General features: G+C 46.9%; 1 protein-coding gene across 1 annotated transcript in view; it reads right to left on the bottom strand.

Moving 5' to 3' along the window:
• LOC117797481 (steryl-sulfatase-like) overlaps window positions 1–4,306 on the bottom strand; it is an 82,753-nt gene extending 78,447 nt beyond the window's left edge. Inside the window, exons 1-2 of the mRNA XM_034649885.1 lie at window positions 4,291–4,306; window positions 2,146–2,283 (exon numbers count right to left, since the gene is read on the bottom strand). Of these exons, the coding sequence (XP_034505776.1) occupies window positions 2,146–2,283; window positions 4,291–4,306 (154 nt within the window). The remainder of the gene's footprint in view (window positions 1–2,145; window positions 2,284–4,290) is intronic.
• Between the last annotated feature and the right edge of the window lie 14,994 nt (window positions 4,307–19,300).

Raw genomic sequence — 19,300 nt, 5'->3', positions numbered from 1 at the left:
CCCTATACTAAAATGAGATGATGAACAGAGGGAGGGCTGGCGGAAAGAGGGGCTGCCGGAGACGGTTAGTCCTGCGTAGATGAAACACCACGAGACATTCACCGGACCCGCCTCCAACAGCATTTCATGCCACATCCTGGTCAGGTAACAATGGCACGACAAGGAAGGGGCGCGCACATCCTGTGGAGGTCATCCAGCCCAGCGCTCAACAGGAATCCTCCTGTCCGAGGTTCCAGGGAACCAAACACGTAAGCAAGGTCCCTGCCCTGAGGTGCTCAGGAGTTAAGAGGACTGCAGACACACATACGGTGGTGTAAACAGAAGTACAGGGCATGCCACGTTTGGGACAGATAACACACCACCCTCTCTCCACCTCTCTGCCTCGCTGCTCTGAGACGCAGCGCTACCCGACTCCTTCACGTTGTAGGACAAGCCGTGTGCTGGTTCTCACGCCCAGTGCTTGACTGCGTGAGTGTTGGCCGGCCATAAAGAGCCAAAAGCAGAACAAGAGAGCAAGCACACGCTGTGGCTACCTCCTCCCAGCCCCGCCAACTTTGCAAACATTTCCGGGGCCTCCTCGCCGTACGCACCACTATTTCTTGTGCCTGAAAATACTGACGCCCTTACTAAAAATCCCATGCTTAGGCTTCCTGCGACCACGTGCTCAGTCATCCACCCACCCAACCACCAGCTGACCCTGAGTTCCTTCAGGGCACAGAACACGTTATATTTATTCTTGCCTCAGGCCCAGGGCCAGATGCACAGCCCAATCAATATTTCTAAACCAGTTAATGGACCGAACCATCCTATTTATTGTCCTTTCCTATCTTTGGAGGTAAATTTGGATTCCCTGCATCCCTGGGAACCTACGAAACGTCCATATGAGAGGATATAAAACAGCAGTAAAGTACTTTATCACCTTATGCTAGGGAAATGTTAGTCACCTTCTTTTCTGTGTGTTATGCATCTTGCTGTGTTACGGCGGTGGCCCTCACTAGCTGGGACACGATGGCTCACCATGGTCACCTCCACTCATCCTGCCCCATGATGCAAGAACCCACCGCAGATTCAGGTGGGTGTCCTACCCCCTAGCACGGATATGCCCCTTTGGGCCTCTCATCAAAGTCTGTGAAATGGGTCCGCTTTTATCATGATGAGATATGTATGTCTTATACTCACAATACGTGCATGCTGCAAGCAACCTAGGGTCAGTAGCCGGGTCAGATCTACTTTGCATTATCTCATCTCCCCAGTGACTAGTCTGACTGGTCATGGAGGTGGCTGAGCTAATAAGGCGGAACGAAGCATGAGCCCGAAAGCTACTGTACATCAGGGTAGGCAAAGTAACCATCTCCCAAAGATAGGCACATCCTCATCCCCCAGAACCGGTGCCTACGCCACCGTGCACAGCCAAAGGGACTTTGGGAATGTGACGAAGAGCCCTGAAATGGGAAAATCAGCTAGCTGCATGATCTGGGTGGGACAAATAGAATCACAGCAGTCCTCCAGAGTAAGTGAGTCAGGGAGATGGCATTATGGAAAGAGAGGTCGGAGAGAAAGAGAGAGGAAGGGGAGGTCTGAAGATTTTTGCACTGTTGGATTTAAAGATGCAAGAAGAGGTCATCAGCCAACAAACACAGATGGCTTCCAGAAAGCTGCAAAAGACAAGAAAGCAAATGCTTCCCCAGAGCCTGCAGAAGGACACAGCCTTGCGGTCACCCTGATTTTACACCAGTGACATCCATCGTAGACTTGAAACCTGCAGAAAAATAACTTAATAAACTGTGTGGTTCTAAGCCAAAAGTCCGTGTTATTTTGTTAAAGAGGCAACAGGAAACTAATACACGGGTTTATTGTTTTAACCAGCCATCCAGTAGGGAGGCTGCATTTACCCTGGCTGAACATGCCCTCATTCTAATGCCTTGACCTAGAAAGTGTGCTTTTAATCTCCGTGGGGACCATAACAGAAACGGTGACCTGGTCACTTCCCTGTTCAACGCCTGGAACACGGTGAAGTCCTGTATAGTGGAAAGTCGCACAGGGACAATGTCAACGCTCAAAGATCAAGGCAAAGGTGCCCAACGGGTAAGCTGGGAGGCCAGAGCTTACCGCCACTGGCATTTCCCACCTTCATAGATTCCTCACCTTTATAGATTCCATTACTGCCTCCGTGGACTTCTCCCTTGGTGTCCACCTCTTCCACATGGGCTCCTTGGTCCGAGGTGAAGTACACGAGGGTGTTATTAGCCAGGTTCAACTCAGCAAGAACATTCAAGATCTGCCCTGAAGGGGAGAAATGTTCAATTTTAATGCACTTCCATCTTTGCCACAGAAAGGGAGATCATTTGCTCTTATCAACTTCCCTGAAGATGGGAGGGGAATGCTCCTGTGCACTGTAGCCGTCCCGCACTGGTCCCACCAGGGGCTGCAATGTAATCAGAAAGCCCACCTGTGGCAGGTTCTTGGAAGATTTGGTCACTGAACTAAGTGTCATCTAGAAGCATCACTTGAAATTCTAGGCATCACGGAGTGATTCTGTACAGAGACGTAAGAAAGCATTCTAGAAGAATAAGACTCATAGATCATGAAACACTTAGAGGAAGGTGCTATGGTCCTTAAGATATAAAGAAGTCTACCAGTTTCCCTTACTCAGTGGAAAACACCAAACCATCAGTGTTATTCTTTAAAAAAGAAAAAAGATTTATTTATTTTTTAAAAAGATAGGGAGAGAGAGTGGGGGTGGGGGAAGGGGCAGAGGGAGAGAGAGATCCAAGGCAGACTCCATGCTGAGCACAAAACCCAATGCAGGCCTCGATCCCAGGACCCTAAGATCATGACCTGAGCTGAAACCGAGAATCAGACACTTAACCAACTGTGTCCACCCGGGCACCCTGAACGTTCATATATGAACAAATTCTGTCTATAAATATTTTATGATGAATGCCCTCTTTTAATACTTATAATAGATACTAGCAGATACAGTAGGACTATCTGTTCAGAGTGCCAGTATTCCTTATATTTTCCTTTCTCTTGTCCCTATCTTATTCCCCACACCTGAGATTGTGTACTACTCTGCCCACATAGCAATACTTCAACACAATCACAGTTTCAACAAAAGCAATCAGTGTAACGGGTACCATCTACTGAGCAGTCTCTGCCTGCAAACGGCTTTATTACACACTCTCTTATTTAGACCACTTGAAACCCTATGAGTAAATAGTGCAGGCTCCGTTTCTCAGAAGGGAGCAACAGCGCTCTGTAAGGACAGTGACCTGCTCAAGCTCACAGTAAGTTAGGAAGTTGGAGAGCCGGGAAGTAAGGGTTAAACCTTATTCCAAAGGCCAGACTCACAAACCTTACATAGTTAAGTGGATGGACTCAATGAGAATCACGGAGGAGAAAACAAGATATAAGGGTGGAAAACAGAGACATCTATTGAAATACTCCTGGACAAAATGGTAGGATAGCTGCCTGTCTTCTTCAAATTAGTACAGGAAGAAGGGAAGAGAGGATGGGGATAGATTAAACAAGATTAGGCATGAGTTCACGGCTGTTAAATGTACATCAGGGGTGCATGCAAGTTTACTGCACTTTTCTGTCTACTTCTATTTATGGCTAAATTTTCCATAATAAAAAAAAAATTGAAGCTGGTTGAAGACAGAAGGGGCTGAAATATGGATGGTCTGATTAGGAAGCTGTTGTCAGCCGTCAGATCAGAAGTAAATAATGGTCAATCTAGAGGAATACAATTTGTGATCTCCACAGAAATCACATGCTACCAGTTTAACTTTGTAAGTTAACGCATGCACTTATACTCTGATTGAGGTATTAGGGTCTGACTCCATTTTTGATGTTTGACTGCGAAGAGGTCTTAAGCCTTGCCAGTCCTTATTTGACTTGTGCCCAACAAGCCAATGAGAAAGCCTGAGTGTTGTCCCCTGCAGTGCTATGGGAGATTCAGTCTATACCAGGCCCTGTGAATGCTCCACCCAACCCCTGCCTCCTCCCACCATGAAAGGTCAATCACTCTCCTTTCCCATCACTCTCAAGCTATTTTCAGACCAGCCTGGAAGCAACCTTGCTCCTCCCAAAGAAAGCCTCATTATGTAAGTAATAAACGTTTTCATAGCCTCTTGCCTTAGGTGTGGCATCATTAATCTAGACACGGGAACCAAATTTAGTGGGGGCACCCATCTCATTACTGGAGGATAACCACAGCAATTGAGATTTTGTAAGGATGCCAGGTATCCCCAGCAGCAGGAGTAATAAGTGCATATGAGCACATCCTACCTGGCACACAGGTCATGCCACAGTGGGGACAGGCCCTCCACTTTGGGGCTGCACCTTCACCTATGTGGTCTAGAAAGGGAGAACAGGGGCTGCAGAGCCAACTGTCCATGGAGGTGGCACAGATGATTTCCGAAGCAAAAGCAAAACCCAAGTCATCTGTTACAAAATATATTTTTGCTATTTGATTGCAAATGCCACAGGCTATGGTATGTTCAATCTTTCTCAATTTTTTTAACCCATATAATAAACATTCCAAGAAGCCACACCATATACATAAATGTCATACGCAGAACCAAGGAATAAGATGCATGAGGGCCATTTTAGATTCATCTCCCAGGATAAATCATTATCAGTCAGACATTAATTGTGGTACTATTTGGTAGAGCAAAGCAAATCACCTGTGTGCTTGGGGATATGTGGCTCTAACACCAATTTAAGCCATATCATTTTGAATATGGTAATTAGCTTAATGAGTTGAAGTAGGGAGAAGAAATAAGACAATATAACCCTCACTTATGCTTTGAAAGAAAATGCCCCTTTTGACTCATACAACAATTTCTAAGTAAACTAATGCAGACCAAGTAGTTAGCAGAGGATTGAAGATGTTACTTCCTTGTGTCCTAATTAGTATTTTGCAAAAGGGTGTGCGACCATGCACCTCCATTTCAAATATAATTCACCTTTCATATATTTAGAAGAAACATGGCATGAATTTTTTTTAAATCTGTCATCCATGATAACTTGTACGGAAACAAAACAGGCACGCAAATATTTATAGCAGTTTTATTTATGACTGTCAAAACCTTGGAAACAGGGGCGCCTGGGTGGCACAGCGGTTAAGCGTCTGCCTTCGGCTCAGGGCGTGATCCCGGCGTTCTGGGATCGAGCCCCGCATCAGGCTCCTCTGCTAGGAGGCTCCTCTGCTAGGAGCCTGCTTCTTCCTCTCCCACTCCCCCTGCTTGTGTTCCCTCTTTCGCTGGCTGTCTCTGTCTCTGTCAAATAAATAAATAAAATCTTTAAAAAAAAAAAAAAAACCTTGGAAACAACCAAGACATCCTTTAGTAGGAGATGAGATACACTATCGTCCACCAGACAATGGAATATTTTGTGCACTAAAAAGAAATGAGCCATCTAGCCACAAAGAAACATGGAGGAACTTGAAATGCCTATTGTCCAGCGGAAGAAGCCAATCTGAAAAGGTACGTATGTATGATATTCCAACTACATGATGTTTCAGAAAAGAGCAAGTTATGGAGACAGTAAACAGATCACTGGTTGCCACAGCCTTGCAGGGGTGGTAGTGGTGGTGAATAGGCAGCACAGGACATTTTTAGGGCAATGAAAGTATTGTCTCTGATACCATAATGGTGGACACATGTTATTATCCCTCAGTCCAAATCCACAGAATGCAGGATTCCAACAGTGAACCCTATTGTGAACTACGACTTCTAGTCAAAAACAAGGCATCAGCATTGGCTCATTGGCTGCAACAAATGTACTGCTCTAATTCAAGATATTCTAAGGGAAACTGTGTGCAGAAGAAAGGGATAATATGCAAACTGTACTTATGACTCAATTTTTCTGTAAACTTAAAACTGCTCCAAACGTAGCCTGCCACTTTTTTAAAAAGTGCCTTTTCAGAGGCAATGTCACATCCAAGACCTCCTCATCCACGTACCCAACACGTGTTAGGAAGCATCTACTGAACACAGGCTGTGTGTTGGGGGCTGGGCCCTCAGAGCCTCTTGGAGACCCATTTTCTTTGTTCGAGCTCACTACAGCTCCTGTTTACCGTTTCCCTGGCAGGCTCCTTCCACGTCCAGATGAATCTGTTGCACTTAACTACCCAGACTCTTTCTATTGAAATACATATTATAACTTTCCCCATCCCAACATGCCCCCGTCCAGGGGGGGATTTCCTCACAATCCCAGTACTCCATATGACTGTGATAAGATAGTTACTTTGTCCCCATCAATTTTTCTCATTCATTGCCTAGAGTGATGACTTCCATCTTTTTCATCAAAAGTGCCCTATACAGCTGGGCTGGGATTAATACACGGGAATCCAGCTGAGGCCATCATGCATCTACAAACGAAGGAATATTTGGCCCAATGTGTGCAGATGCTGTCAGATTTCTGATTTCCTTTGAGTTCTTTCTTCCCCAAAAGATGCGCTCTGGATGCCGCACAGTCTAGGTCTTATGCCAGAATCTCATTTGTAAAGCCCAAAGCCCATTATCTGTTTAAGTTTTCATAAGATTGATCCCAGAAAGGTCTAACATATTTCTCTCCTAAAAATGCTGAACAGAAATCTCCCATGAGAACAAATGCTGGTGTATTATTCTTGCTTTCAGAGCAGTGTGCTGCAAGTCAGAGGTCCACAAATATTATTTTTCAGTAAGGTTCTCAAGGTATAATGATACCAATTCATACAGGATGATAGTTTCGAATTACCGATGGTGGGCTGCAGGATAGCTTCTAAATGAAATGTGTCATTTCCAAAGCTTTCTCACATTGTTCCCTGAATGAAACAAATACAGAAAATAGACCATTTCAGGGGCACTTTGTTATTTAACTGGGGACGACAAGAGTGAGCTTATCAAAAAAACAACAACTTCAGACCAGAGTTTTGTAAACCGAAAGGACACAACTTGGAAATGTACAAATCTGGCTCCTTCCTTCCCAGGTGTGAATGTTGGCTTCCAGAGGAAGCCTAGATTTGACAGAACTCCTTCATGCCATTTATTCATTCCACAAACAAGGGTTAAGTTGCTGTCAAGAATCAGGCAATGATATTCCACACAGGAGACAGAAGGCTTCCCAATGCACACACCAAATTCTACATCTTGCCCAAGAGACGAGAACAGTTCGCAGTTCTCAGGCTCTGCCTCCCGGCCCCTTAAAGGAACTGACCTGGTTGGAATCCTAGGTCCCCAGTGTGCTCAGTGGGTTTCTTTGCTTCTAAGTCAGAGATGATAATGTAAAATAGTTAAAATGTTGCCAGGAGGCACGATGGAGGAGAATGTCATCCCCAACAGCCCAAGGCTGGTCACACTGTGATGGCTCAAATACCCTAGCTCTTATGATGAAGTTAAAACACAGGCTTGCCTAGGGGCGCCTGGGTGGCTCAGTCGTTGGGCGTCTGCCTTCAGCTCAGGGCATGGTCCCAGAGTCCTGGGATCGAGCCCCACATCGGGCTCCCCCACTGGGAGCCTGCTTCTTCCTCTCCCACTCCCCCTGTTTGTGTTCCCTCTCTTGCTGGCTGTCTCTCTGTCAAATAAATAAATAAAATCTTAAAAAAAAAAAAAAGCAACAAAGCTTAAGGATCATTATTAAAAAAAACCAAAAAAACAAAAAAACATGGGCTTGCCTAATTGAAGACTTGTGATTTCAGCTGATCTGGCTTTCTCTTTTCTTCCACAAGGTAGGTCACCTCAGACAAAATATTGGAGCAAAATGCTGTGAAGTAACTATTTACCCTTTTGGAAGCAACATGCTCATTAAGGAGAAAAAGATGTCTCATGCAGCCACACAACATGAATAATTAAGAAAATTTCCACATACTCAACATGACTCCAGGAAACACAAGGAAACCCTAAAAAGGTCCCCTAAAACTATTTTAGTACATGTTTTATCTGATCAACAGGTTAATGGTGGGAATGAAATAATCCCACTGGAGTCACAGAAGCTGAAAATAAAGGAGAGTACCTAATTATAGTCCCCAGTGGTGGCTTGGACTCTCCATTGGGTATGTGCAATGCTTGGCATTGTTCTAGAAAGCTAACTTTAACCTGTGTCCTGTTGCTCTCCTGAATCTCTTATTGACTGGCACAGAGAAATCTGTCAGTGGCCCTAGAAAGGCAATTTCTCTGTTAGCTTATGTAGAATTAGGAGCATAGCCAGAGGGGAGGGGGGTGGGGGAATGGGATAGACTGGTGATGGGTAGTAAGGAGGGCACGTATTGCATGGTGCACTGGGTGTTATACGCAACTAATGAATCATCGAACTTTACATCAGAAACCAGGGATGTACTGTATGGTGACTAACATAATATAATAAAAAAACATTAAAAAAAAAGAAGCATAGCCAACATCCCATATATCAGGACGTATCAGTCAATGTGCAAATAGATTTATTATATCTCCAGCTGGAAGCAAAGTCCATTGAATGCAGGTAAACGTGACCTAGTACTTCCTTCCAAAATAAATGGTCCAGATTTCCAAAACTTTGGTCCTGATTTTCTCTACGACATGGAGCTCAAGAGATCCCCCAGATGGGGCGCTGGAAAGCCTATGAGTCATCTACAGTATAAAACCACGTTCAAAAGCTTATACATAAAAAAAAATCGTATGTGAGCAAAAATAAAATTCTCGAGATTGGATTATTTATCTGCCCTCCTTAAGTCACCAGGGATACAAATATGATGCAGTGGCTTTCGTGGTGTGAGTGGGAAAGTTGATGTTCTTCATTATGAATTTCCATTATCTGAGAGTATTTTTAGAGAGGAACAAGCAAAATATTGCAAAAATTAAATAGACGTTGTAGGCGTTCCACCTTACTAGACTCCGATCTAACACAGCTACTGCCTAAAATGCAGTGTGGATCTCGATTACTCACATGAAAGTCTTGCAGGATGATTTCAGACACTATGGAAGTGGGGACAAGAGGGTGAAGTCCTCCCTGTGTTACATATCCATGCCTGAGTGATCAGAGAAGGCTGGCTTCCATCTCTACTAACGACTGAGCAAGAGAAAAGGGGCTGGAATGCTATCCCCGGCAAAGGACTGGAAGCAAGGGAGCATGCCTGCCCCACGTGGATGATGAAGGAGCCAGGGAACCATCCTTCCGAAGGCCTTTAATAGAAGGACAACTCCTTCCCCGGCCACCACGGGTGAGATATGCATGGTGGCATTCAGCCAGATCTTGTTTGAGTTCCATTCAATCAGACACACCATATCCATTAATGTGGGGATCACCCTTTAATTATCTCGCTAACTTTCACATCTCCCAAAGGAACATGAAAATGTCACTCGAAACTTGTTTAGAAGGCATCCCACATCCTTTTGCAAAGAGCTATGTTGAAGTAAGCCAATGCAAGACCAAGGTGGTGACTATGCTCCTTTAGGCATTAATGTAAGTATTTTGCTTTTCATTCTTCTGGGTGATGAGACTAATAATCAAGACCTTGTATTAAGAACACAGGTTCCCTGGTGCATTCGTACCACACATTGGCGTTCTTCCAATGTTCATGGGCTGATTTATCACCTTGGGAACCACGCTACCATGAAGACTCTGATCCAGTACGTACGGGGCCTTTGGAACTTCTAAAATGCTCCTAAGTGACACCTGTCTGTCTGAAAGACATACTTTTAGAAGGAAGCTTACGTGTGACTAATGTTTAATAAACACTGACTCATAATAAAAGGAGACGGTTGGCATTTTACAGATTTCAAAAAAAACTGCGACCAGAACGAGATTTGGGTACAGTTTCAATTTCACACCTAATTTTTACACCCAGTAAAGAAACGTCATAACATAGACTGAGGATTATGAGGGTAGTTGGGACATGGAAAAGCCTAGGATTTCAGTGTTGCTTTTCTACAGGTGACCTTTTGCCCACTTTTGCTGGAACTTCTCGCTCCGCCAGTTCCTGTGTCAGCTGCCCCTGTTTCCGGGAAATGCATCCTTATTTTGTGCCGTACCTGGCTGTTATGATAATGTTGTGATTTCCTCCATTAAGCCTGTCTTTGCCCTCATCACAGTTGTAATGTGTGATTCATCCCGTGCACCTGCATCTGCTCTCGCCATCTGGGCTGCTTTCACGGCTCGACTCTGCCATCTTCTTGGGTTAACAATAACCTGTGTTGTTTTCTCTTCCCCCCAGGGAATTGCATTTGCTGGAAATAATCTGAATAATTCCAACCCGTTCTCATTCCCGGTGAGCTCACCGGTGTTTTCCGTGTCAACGAGGAAAAGGCACATAGAAGACCAATGTCACTACGTCTGTTCAGTGCAATCACACGTGTGTGGGAGGAAACCCAAAGCTGGCACGCCTGTGAGCAAGAGGAAGCCACTCCAGCACGTGCCCGAGGTCACTGCTTCCATGGGGTCCTAAACATCACAGGGGCATGGCTGACCTGGGCAGCGGGGGCTCCGCCTACTGGCGGGGAACTGTTGGCGAGGGCAGTGCTCAGGGGGAGCATACGGTCTTCCCACTCTCCATCCACCCATGCCATTGTACGTCTTGCACTTTACTGTCTGCTAGAAAATAAGGTTTGGGGGTTCTGGGGCTGCCTCTGGGGACAGTCCTCTGATCAAAGCCAACACAATGGTCTGCAAACACACCAGCGAGGACTTATGCAACATCTCTCTGGAGGGAGGGCTGCCCTGACATCCCTCTGTCAGCTGGGCTGCGTGCACTCACTTTTATTTTAGGAGTGGGTTTTCTGTGGTTGTTGGGTTTTTTTGGTTCGTTTTTTGGCATTGGGTTCTACCACCCATAAAGCTGAAGGTACACAATAGAAAATTCTGTTTCCTTCCACAGACACCCTGCACGTAAATCACAGGTTCAAGCCCTCCTGGGCACGCTGGCTCACACCGCCCCAAGCTCCTCTCCTGGGTTTTGCTCCGAATCAATGTGACCTTCAGTTCACCTTGGTGTGCAGCTCTCCTGCGACGTCTGCAGAACTCCTGCGTGAAGCGTTGGCTTGAGGGGGAGATCTCAAGCTCTTAGGGAGAGCTCAGCTGTTCCCACCAAGGCTCTGGGCAGACGGACTCTTCCGGAGAGTGTGAGGTCCAGAGCGGGCCATCTCAAATAGAAGCTATAGTAGCAACGATGATATTGAAAGACTACACAAGCTGGTGTGAATTCATGTTTACTCTCCCGTCACAGACTTTCTTCTCATCCATGAACTATTTCCAAGAGCTTGAGATCTCCCCATCAAGCCAACGCTTCGCCCTGGAGCTCGGCAGACATTGCAGAGCAGCTGCACCCCAGTAAACGGAAGGTCACAGTGATTATGAGGCACAACATGCATGTTTTCAACAAAGATGTTTCACGCATCTGGGAAATAATAATAATACTAATAATGAAAATAGCAACTAGTATTTGCTGAGCATAGCATGCCAGTCACCATGCACTGTGCTCTAATACATGACTTCACAGAATCTCATTTATTAATTCCACTAATTCAAGCAGGTGGAAGAAACTTCTGCAGGGGGACCGTCGTATCTGATCTCCTGACGAGCCCTAACTGGGTCCTGACATAAAAGCAACTGGTATTTAAATCTCTTCCTGACCCCTAATTCTGATCTCACCTTTCAAATATATACAATGGGATTCAGTGGGATAGGATCCGAATGGTGCTTTAACCCCCTATCCTGGGTCCTAACGCATCTTTTCCTTCCATACCTGGAAATATTTAACTAGCAAATCAAATGTGTTCAAATGGTTAAGTGAACGTGGAGGAAATACTACCCCCCAAAAACACTCCTGTATGACCCGCATTGACATCTTACTGTTTTATCTGGTGCTGTTTTATCTAATTTTGAATCCAGACTTCCTTATGGTGTACGAGGCAAACTCGAGAACATGGGACTTGCTGGAGTCTTAGAACACAGGAGCCAGAAGTACATTATCACATAGGCTTGTGGTGTAGACAGTGTGCCGTGGGAGAGGAGCAGAGAGCCTACCTCCTGAGTTAACTCAACAGTCCAGTTATCCCTCCAGCTCCACGGAGGTGCGGCCTCCTGGCTGGTGGGCAATCACGCACAAGCTAGTTTAACCTCTCAAAACTACACTTTCTTATCTATAAATGACACATGATAGAAATACCTCCCCGTAAACTCATTAATCCATGTAAAATGCTTCAGTAAGTTACCAGAATATCGCCAAATGATTTTACAGGTAAGGGGCTGGGGGTCAATAGACATTTCTTATTTGCACACTGGTGGCCGCGGTTAACATTTGTATTATTAAAATGAGCCCACATGTTTTATTAATCCTGTTTGAATTAATTGGGACTTGATTTCCTGGATAATTTATGATGTTATTTTCTTTATGGAAAGGATTTATCAAACAGTGTTAAAATCGATTCATTTTAATTCGAGATGTAAATTCAAGGTAAAATAATATCCGTCCAAGCCTGAGAACGTGAAATTAAGCTCCGGGCTTTGTAAAAATGGTAACGCTCCTACAGAGTTTATGAAACCCAGAGGTTAATGATTTATGAACTAAATTAATTTGGAGGACCAGAATCGATATTCTACACAATGCATTTCCAACTAAATGTTACAGCGAAATGTTTGTAGGGATCACCAGACGTGCCTTGGTCCTGCCCCAGTGACCTCCCCCATGTTTCCCTGTCCCCTACTCTGTGGTCTTTACAACCCTGGGCTAAGGATGCAAAAATCCCTTTTTGCAGAAAACAGACTACTTTGCCCCAAATGCAGTTTGACTGGAAACTCACGTAGGAGCGAAAGAGAAAGGAAAACATGCACCATACTCGTTTCCTTTATTCTTGCTGCCTTGTCGTTGGATTTCTCTGATACTGTGATTTACGATAAGTTTTCCAGATGTGCATTTATGCAATGCACATATACCATCAAGAATGGGTTAAGGGAGAAAAAGCATGCACTGTTGAAGATAAGGATGAACGTGTAAGAACAAAGCAATGAAAATGAGGGCAGTGAGAGCAGAGTCTGGGACCGACCACAGCAAGTGTGCAGCCTGTCCAACGGGTGGGCAAATGGGTCAGACAGAGTCATGGAGGAATAGACGGAAAATAACTTTAAGAGCGTCACCCATACAAGACAGGAAGAGAAACGATTAGATGGTTCTGACTTTACATTCTTGGTGGCCCTAATGTGTCTATGCCTTTAACCACACGCTACTCCCCACTGGGCTCTCTGGTAGGAATTCCATCCTTTTCTCTTTAGAAAGTGCTGAGCACAACGCTTTGTAAACGTGCTTGAGGAGCTCATGTCCAGTGGGTACAAGGGGTTCCACCTTCCAATGCCAGGAGGCTGCCCAAGGACACGGATGCCCAATCCTGCTGTGCAGAGAACGACAGAGAGCCAACAGGATCTGCAGAGCTGATCGCCAGAGGGCCAATGGGATCTGCAGAGCTGACCGCCAGGGGGCTAACGGGATCTGCAGAGCTGATCGCCAGAGGGCCAACAGGACCTGCAGAGCTGACCTCCAGAGGGCCAACGGGATCTGCAGAGCTGACCTCCAGGGGGCCAAACGGGATCTGCAGAGCTGACCTCCAGGGGGCCAACGGGACCTGCAGAGCTGACCTCCAGGGGGCCAACGGGACCTGCAGAGCTGACCTCCAGGGGGCCAACGGGATCTGCAGAGCTGACCTCCAGGGGGCCAACGGGATCTGCAGAGCTGACCTCCAGGGGGCCAACGGGACCTGCAGAGCTGACCTCCAGGGGGCCAACGGGACCTGCAGAGCTGACCTCCAGGGGGCCAACGGGATCTGCAGAGCTGACCTCCAGGGGGCCAACGGGATCTGCAGAGCTGACCTCCAGGGGGCCAACGGGATCTGCAGAGCTGACCTCCAGGGGGCCAACGGGACCTGCAGAGCTGACCTCCAGGGGGCCAACGGGACCTGCAGAGCTGACCTCCAGGGGGCCAACGGGATCTGCAGAGCTGACCTCCAGGGGGCCAACGGGATCTGCAGAGCTGACCTCCAGGGGGCCAACGGGATCTGCAGAGCTGACCTCCAGGGGGCCAACGGGACCTGCAGAGCTGACCTCCAGGGGGCCAACGGGACCTGCAGAGCTGACCTCCAGGGGGCCAACGGGATCTGCAGAGCTGACCTCCAGGGGGCCAACGGGATCTGCAGAGCTGACCTCCAGGGGGCCAACGGGATCTGCAGAGCTGACCTCCAGGGGGCCAACGGGACCTGCAGAGCTGACCTCCAGGGGGCCAACGGGACCTGCAGAGCTGACCTCCAGGGGGCCAACGGGATCTGCAGAGCTGACCTCCAGGGGGCCAACGGGATCTGCAGAGCTGACCTCCAGGGGGCCAACGGGATCTGCAGAGCTGACCTCGGGGGCCAACGGGATCTGCAGAGCTGACCTCCAGGGGGCCAACGGGATCTGCAGAGCTGATCGCCAGAGGGCCAACGGGACCTGCAGAGCTGACCTCCAGAGGGCCAATGGGCTCTGCAGAGCTGACCTCCAGGGGGCCAACGGGATCTGCAGAGCTGATCGCCAGAGGGCCAACAGGACCTGCAGAGCTGACCTCCAGAGGGCCAATGGGATCTGCAGAGCTGACCGCCAGGGGGCTAACGGGATCTGCAGAGCTGACAGCCACAGACCTGGATGTCCTCCTTCCTCCTAAAACAAGGGCAAGCCCTGGGACCTCTCCCATGGTTGCTATCAAAGCAGAAAGCCGAACCCATAAAAAACAGCAGGCAAATGGCATTTCAGACAGTGGGCTTGGGAAGAGATGGCCCTGGCCTATGACTTGCATTTCCAGGGCCACCTAGACCCAGCAGCAGCAAGGTCAGAAGGGCCCTCCTCCGCATGAAGAAACACTTTAGGTGCAGCTGCGGAGCCACTGTGGGCGGAGGGAGTGAAAGTCCCGTCCATGAGCATAAAGACCCTGCTCTGGGAATGACCTGAGCACTGGCACGAGCATGAATTCCAGAGCGAGGTCATGAAAACCAAAGCCACGGACAAAACCATGCAGAGGCCATCTGCGGAGCCACACTAGCTCGGGGATCTCCTGACTTTGGTGAGACAGGGCAGCATATCCACACTCACACAAATACAGACACAGACGAGTGCATACTCTCTCGTATGGTTCCCCCCCCACAGTCCCCAACACCTGTGGCTGTCCTGAGTCCATTTACACGACTCTGGTCAAGGATCCCCCTTTCTCCTCCCCCAGTCTAGTGGATTGCAACCCTCCCGGGCCAATGGTTCCTCTGCACTAGAGCTGGGTTTTGGACAGAAGCATCCCCCTGCTGGGATGCCCTCCCAGAGAGATGACTGTGCATAAAATGACAAAGCATTTCAGAGACAGAGGCATCCACCCTATGTGTGAATACGGTAATTCCTTCCATGTCAAAATAAATCACAATGTCCTTTGACTTCTCTTCCTCCCCTTTGCTTAGCTGCAAGGCAGCATGAAACAAAACGAAAATGCCAAGTTGCGTAAACAAGGTGAAATGTCTTTTTTTCCCCTCAAAGTCAGTCCTCCAGGCTTCAGAGATTGTCAAAGCAGCTTATTGACTGTAAGTTTTCTTCTGCCACAAGTACGGCATATTTACTGGCTACGATTCAGACGCATAAATGCATTTATACGATGGTTGCTACTGATGGAACTTGGCAACATACAGCAGTGCCGACAAAGGTACCTGACAGGCAATTCCACCTTCCAATGATTAAAGTTAAAATACTTAAAATGCTGTAATTTTGTCATATTTGTTCTCTCCCGAGGATTGTCTTGCTTCAGAACGAAACAATATTATGACAACAGTGTTCTTCCGATAACCACTTTCTATTAACCGGAGGGGTACACATATGCAGAAGTTACATTTTGCCACGACTGGCTCAAAAAAGATTTTGCAGGTGAATGTCACTGAGGATTTGTTCTATGACTTCAGGACCCAATAAATCAGAAGCTAATGGGTGCACCTACAGTTGGAGACCTTAAATGAACGGCATTGGGTGTGAACTACAGGGAGCACCCACTTAACTCCAGAAATGACAGACATCTGTCCCCATTTTAAGTCTTTGCATCGATGGCGTCTGTGGGACCCAGTGGACAAGATCTATTGTGGATCGAGAAGGAGTCATTTATGGAAATATGCTACATTATAATCTGCCTTCACTTCCTAGTGCTTGGGAGCAAATAAAATGATGTCCAGAGTCCCGCCATAAAGAAACTGTCCTTCCCAAATGCTTACTTCCCTAAGTCAGCAGAAGAGTCCCGAGCCATCACTGTCTCCAACCCAGAGCTCCAGCCGCCATGTTGAGAGAGGCCGCTCCAGTGGCTGAGCCCAGTAGTCAGCTCGGAACACAGACGGTTAGCAACCAGCAGACTCGGAGCAAACCTGAATTCCTCCTCCACAGGGCTCCTTGGGGATGCAACTCTTACAGACGGAAAGCACACAGTCTTGCCCAATCATCTCAGAGAACAGACACTATGGATGCTATCTCATGGGCAGACAGCAAACCAACAAAAGGTCGCAAGACTCTAACCCATGAAACTGTGCCCTGGGACATCTATGGCCACGACCTTTCTGGCTTCACCAAACAAGCATTAGGAAATATACTTAGAGAGATGGCAAAGGGGAGGCGCAGAATGACAGGAGGGGGTCGGTGGAAGGTACGTGTGCAGCCGCCTTAATAACAGCACACTTTGTAGAGGTCTTCACACATCCCGGGCATGCTTCAAGACATCCCAACAGCATAGGCAATGGTATAACCCCATTTTACAGATGAGGAAAGAGAGGCCCAGTGAGAATGGTAATCTGCCCGGCTTGCCAGCCAGGGGGCCCTGGGGGTGCAGGAGAACCTCAAGCATCTGGTCCTAAAGTCTCCCTCCTTCCCTTGTACCCCTGTTGTCACCAACATGCACAAGTCACATGTCATGAGGCCATCCGTCCCCCTTAATACCATATGGGGCGTAAAGGTATTCTAGGGTCTGAATTCTGCCCCTGCCCCTTGCCAGCTGTGAGAGCCTGCTGGGGCAAGCCACCTCCCTTCAATACGCCTTGATTTCCATATGTGCAATATGGACTAAAAGGGGCCCATCCTCAGGGGACTGAATGAGGACTAGTATGGATGCCTAAGGCCTGGAGGGAGAAGGGGGCCCCGAGTGAAGATGCAGATGCTTATTACTAATAGCTTCAGCAGGGGGCAGGTGGTAACACGGTAGCCACAGGAGACTCGGAATGACAGAGGAAAGCAGAAGAGCCAGCAGGAGAGCCAAACCCATGACCCCAAGCCCCCAATTTAACACAGCCAAGAAAGGTTCGCATCCCTAACAGCCTTCTGAGATAGTCTTCTTAGGTGGAAGAAAGGACCGAGTTCATGAATTGCTTGCTTTTTGTTAAATCCTATGTTCAGTAACATGCTAGAAATGTCTTCTAATGATCCCTAATTGTTCTTTTCCTGTTCTGAATGCAAAAAGCAATGTCGCTTTAACACTGGCTGTTGAATACCCAGGAAACAAGGGGGCTATACGCTAGTTTCTGCCCCCTCCCTGTCCCTAACTCTCTTTGAAAGTAAAACAACGAATCTAGAAGAAATACAAGTCAAGAACATCAAGGGGAAGCAGAGCAGGGTCCCAGGAGCACACCTGGAGCATGAGGATGCAGGGGAGATCACCAGTGAGGTCAGGATACCCGCGGCATCAGCCACCTGCCCCCTCCTTGCTGCCTGGGGAAGACAGTGGGGAGCAGAGCAGGAATGTCCTGTTGGGGGCATTTGGGGACAGCCTCTCCCCTGTGTGATCTCAAGGTTTTGTGCCCCTGGGCAGGAGGACCAGTAACACCTGGGACGAACAGGTAGCGGGAGGAGGGGCGCAACAGCCAGTCCTGCATGCCCCAGTATGATTCAGCACCAAATCCAGTGCTGACGACACAGGGCTGAACCCATCAGCACTGCCCACTCACAGAGCAGACCTTCCCTGATGAATCGTCTCATGCTGGGGACCCTGGGAAGTGACCACTGGACTACACCGACCGGATGGCAGCGGCCGTAGGGGCCTCATTAGTGTGAAATCTGCACGAACCTTGCAGAAAGAGTCTGCTGCCCAGAGGCCAAGTACAGCACTGGGATACCACAACCCACCTTCCTCAAATACTGAGAGGTCAGTCCCACACTAGCCAAGAGCACTGACCACCCGAGACCAATAGCCATAATAATGAGCAAATGGTCACACACACATTCCTTTCCATACTTTACGTACCTCACTGTAAAACGAGACCATTAACATATTTGGAGGAAACACCAAGAGAAAAGGTACATAATAGAGAAAGCCTTTTTAAAGCCCATCATCAATCCCCAAAGTCACAAAGGAGAGGCACTCAAATCTGACCACAGAAATTCAGCAAAAAAAGAGCCTATAAATGAAATGAAAAGACAAAAAGCAGGAAAAATATTTGTAACATACAACAAATAAACTATTAATGCCCTTAATATGTAAAGAGTCCATGCAAATCAATAAGAAAAAAAAAAGACTATCCAACAGAAAAGCATTCAAGGGCTACAAGAATGGAATTCTTAGGAGGAAAAACATAATTATGGATGAAAATGTATAGTCTCAATTGCAGGTATAACAGAAAGGAAAGCTGAAATGGCGAAATGGCATTTTTCACCTGAGAAATATAAAAGTAAACATCTTTTCAGAATCATAATATCTAGAGTTGTTGAGATTATGAGAAAATTAGCATTCACACGGATCATCAATGGGTGTCCCACTGAGGAAGGGGAAAAAAAGATAAGATGTTTTAGATAATACCTACATAAAATTCAATTTTTTAAGACCTTTGATTCAGCATTTTAATTCTGGGAAACATTTCTCTCAGGTATGTTCACACAAATTCACAGAGATAAACAGTGTCACAGCACCGCTTGAAACAGAAAAACAAAAACTTAGTGGCAATGCTGCTGTCCCTCCCAGAGGAATGCTTCAGTACGTTGAGTCTGAGAAATGTGACATGGAAATTGAAATGCTAAAATTGAAAAATAGCCCAGTATTTACTTCTCTGGAAAAAGGAAACTGCAAAAACTGTGCAGAGAGTTTGTGTAAAATACTATTAATAATAAGGACCGTGGCTTAATGTTATTATGTAATATTGGGGACACAGAAGGAGTGAAACCTATGTCTTAAGTTGTCAGTGAGGCCGCCCATCACGGGGAGGGTCACTCCTGGCATGTCCTTAATGTCACCTGGCTCTGCGTTCTTTGGTTTTGCTTGTGTCTGATTACTTTGGCAATTAGAAACACTAAAATTATAATGAGGAAAACACTCAAACGAAAAAAA

The sequence above is a fragment of the Ailuropoda melanoleuca genome, chromosome X, assembly GCF_002007445.2.
Source record: "Ailuropoda melanoleuca isolate Jingjing chromosome X, ASM200744v2, whole genome shotgun sequence".
Classification (NCBI taxonomy): domain Eukaryota; kingdom Metazoa; phylum Chordata; class Mammalia; order Carnivora; family Ursidae; genus Ailuropoda; species Ailuropoda melanoleuca.
The sequence above is the reverse complement of the archived record's forward strand: the minus strand, read 5'-3'. Positions and strand labels throughout refer to the sequence as shown.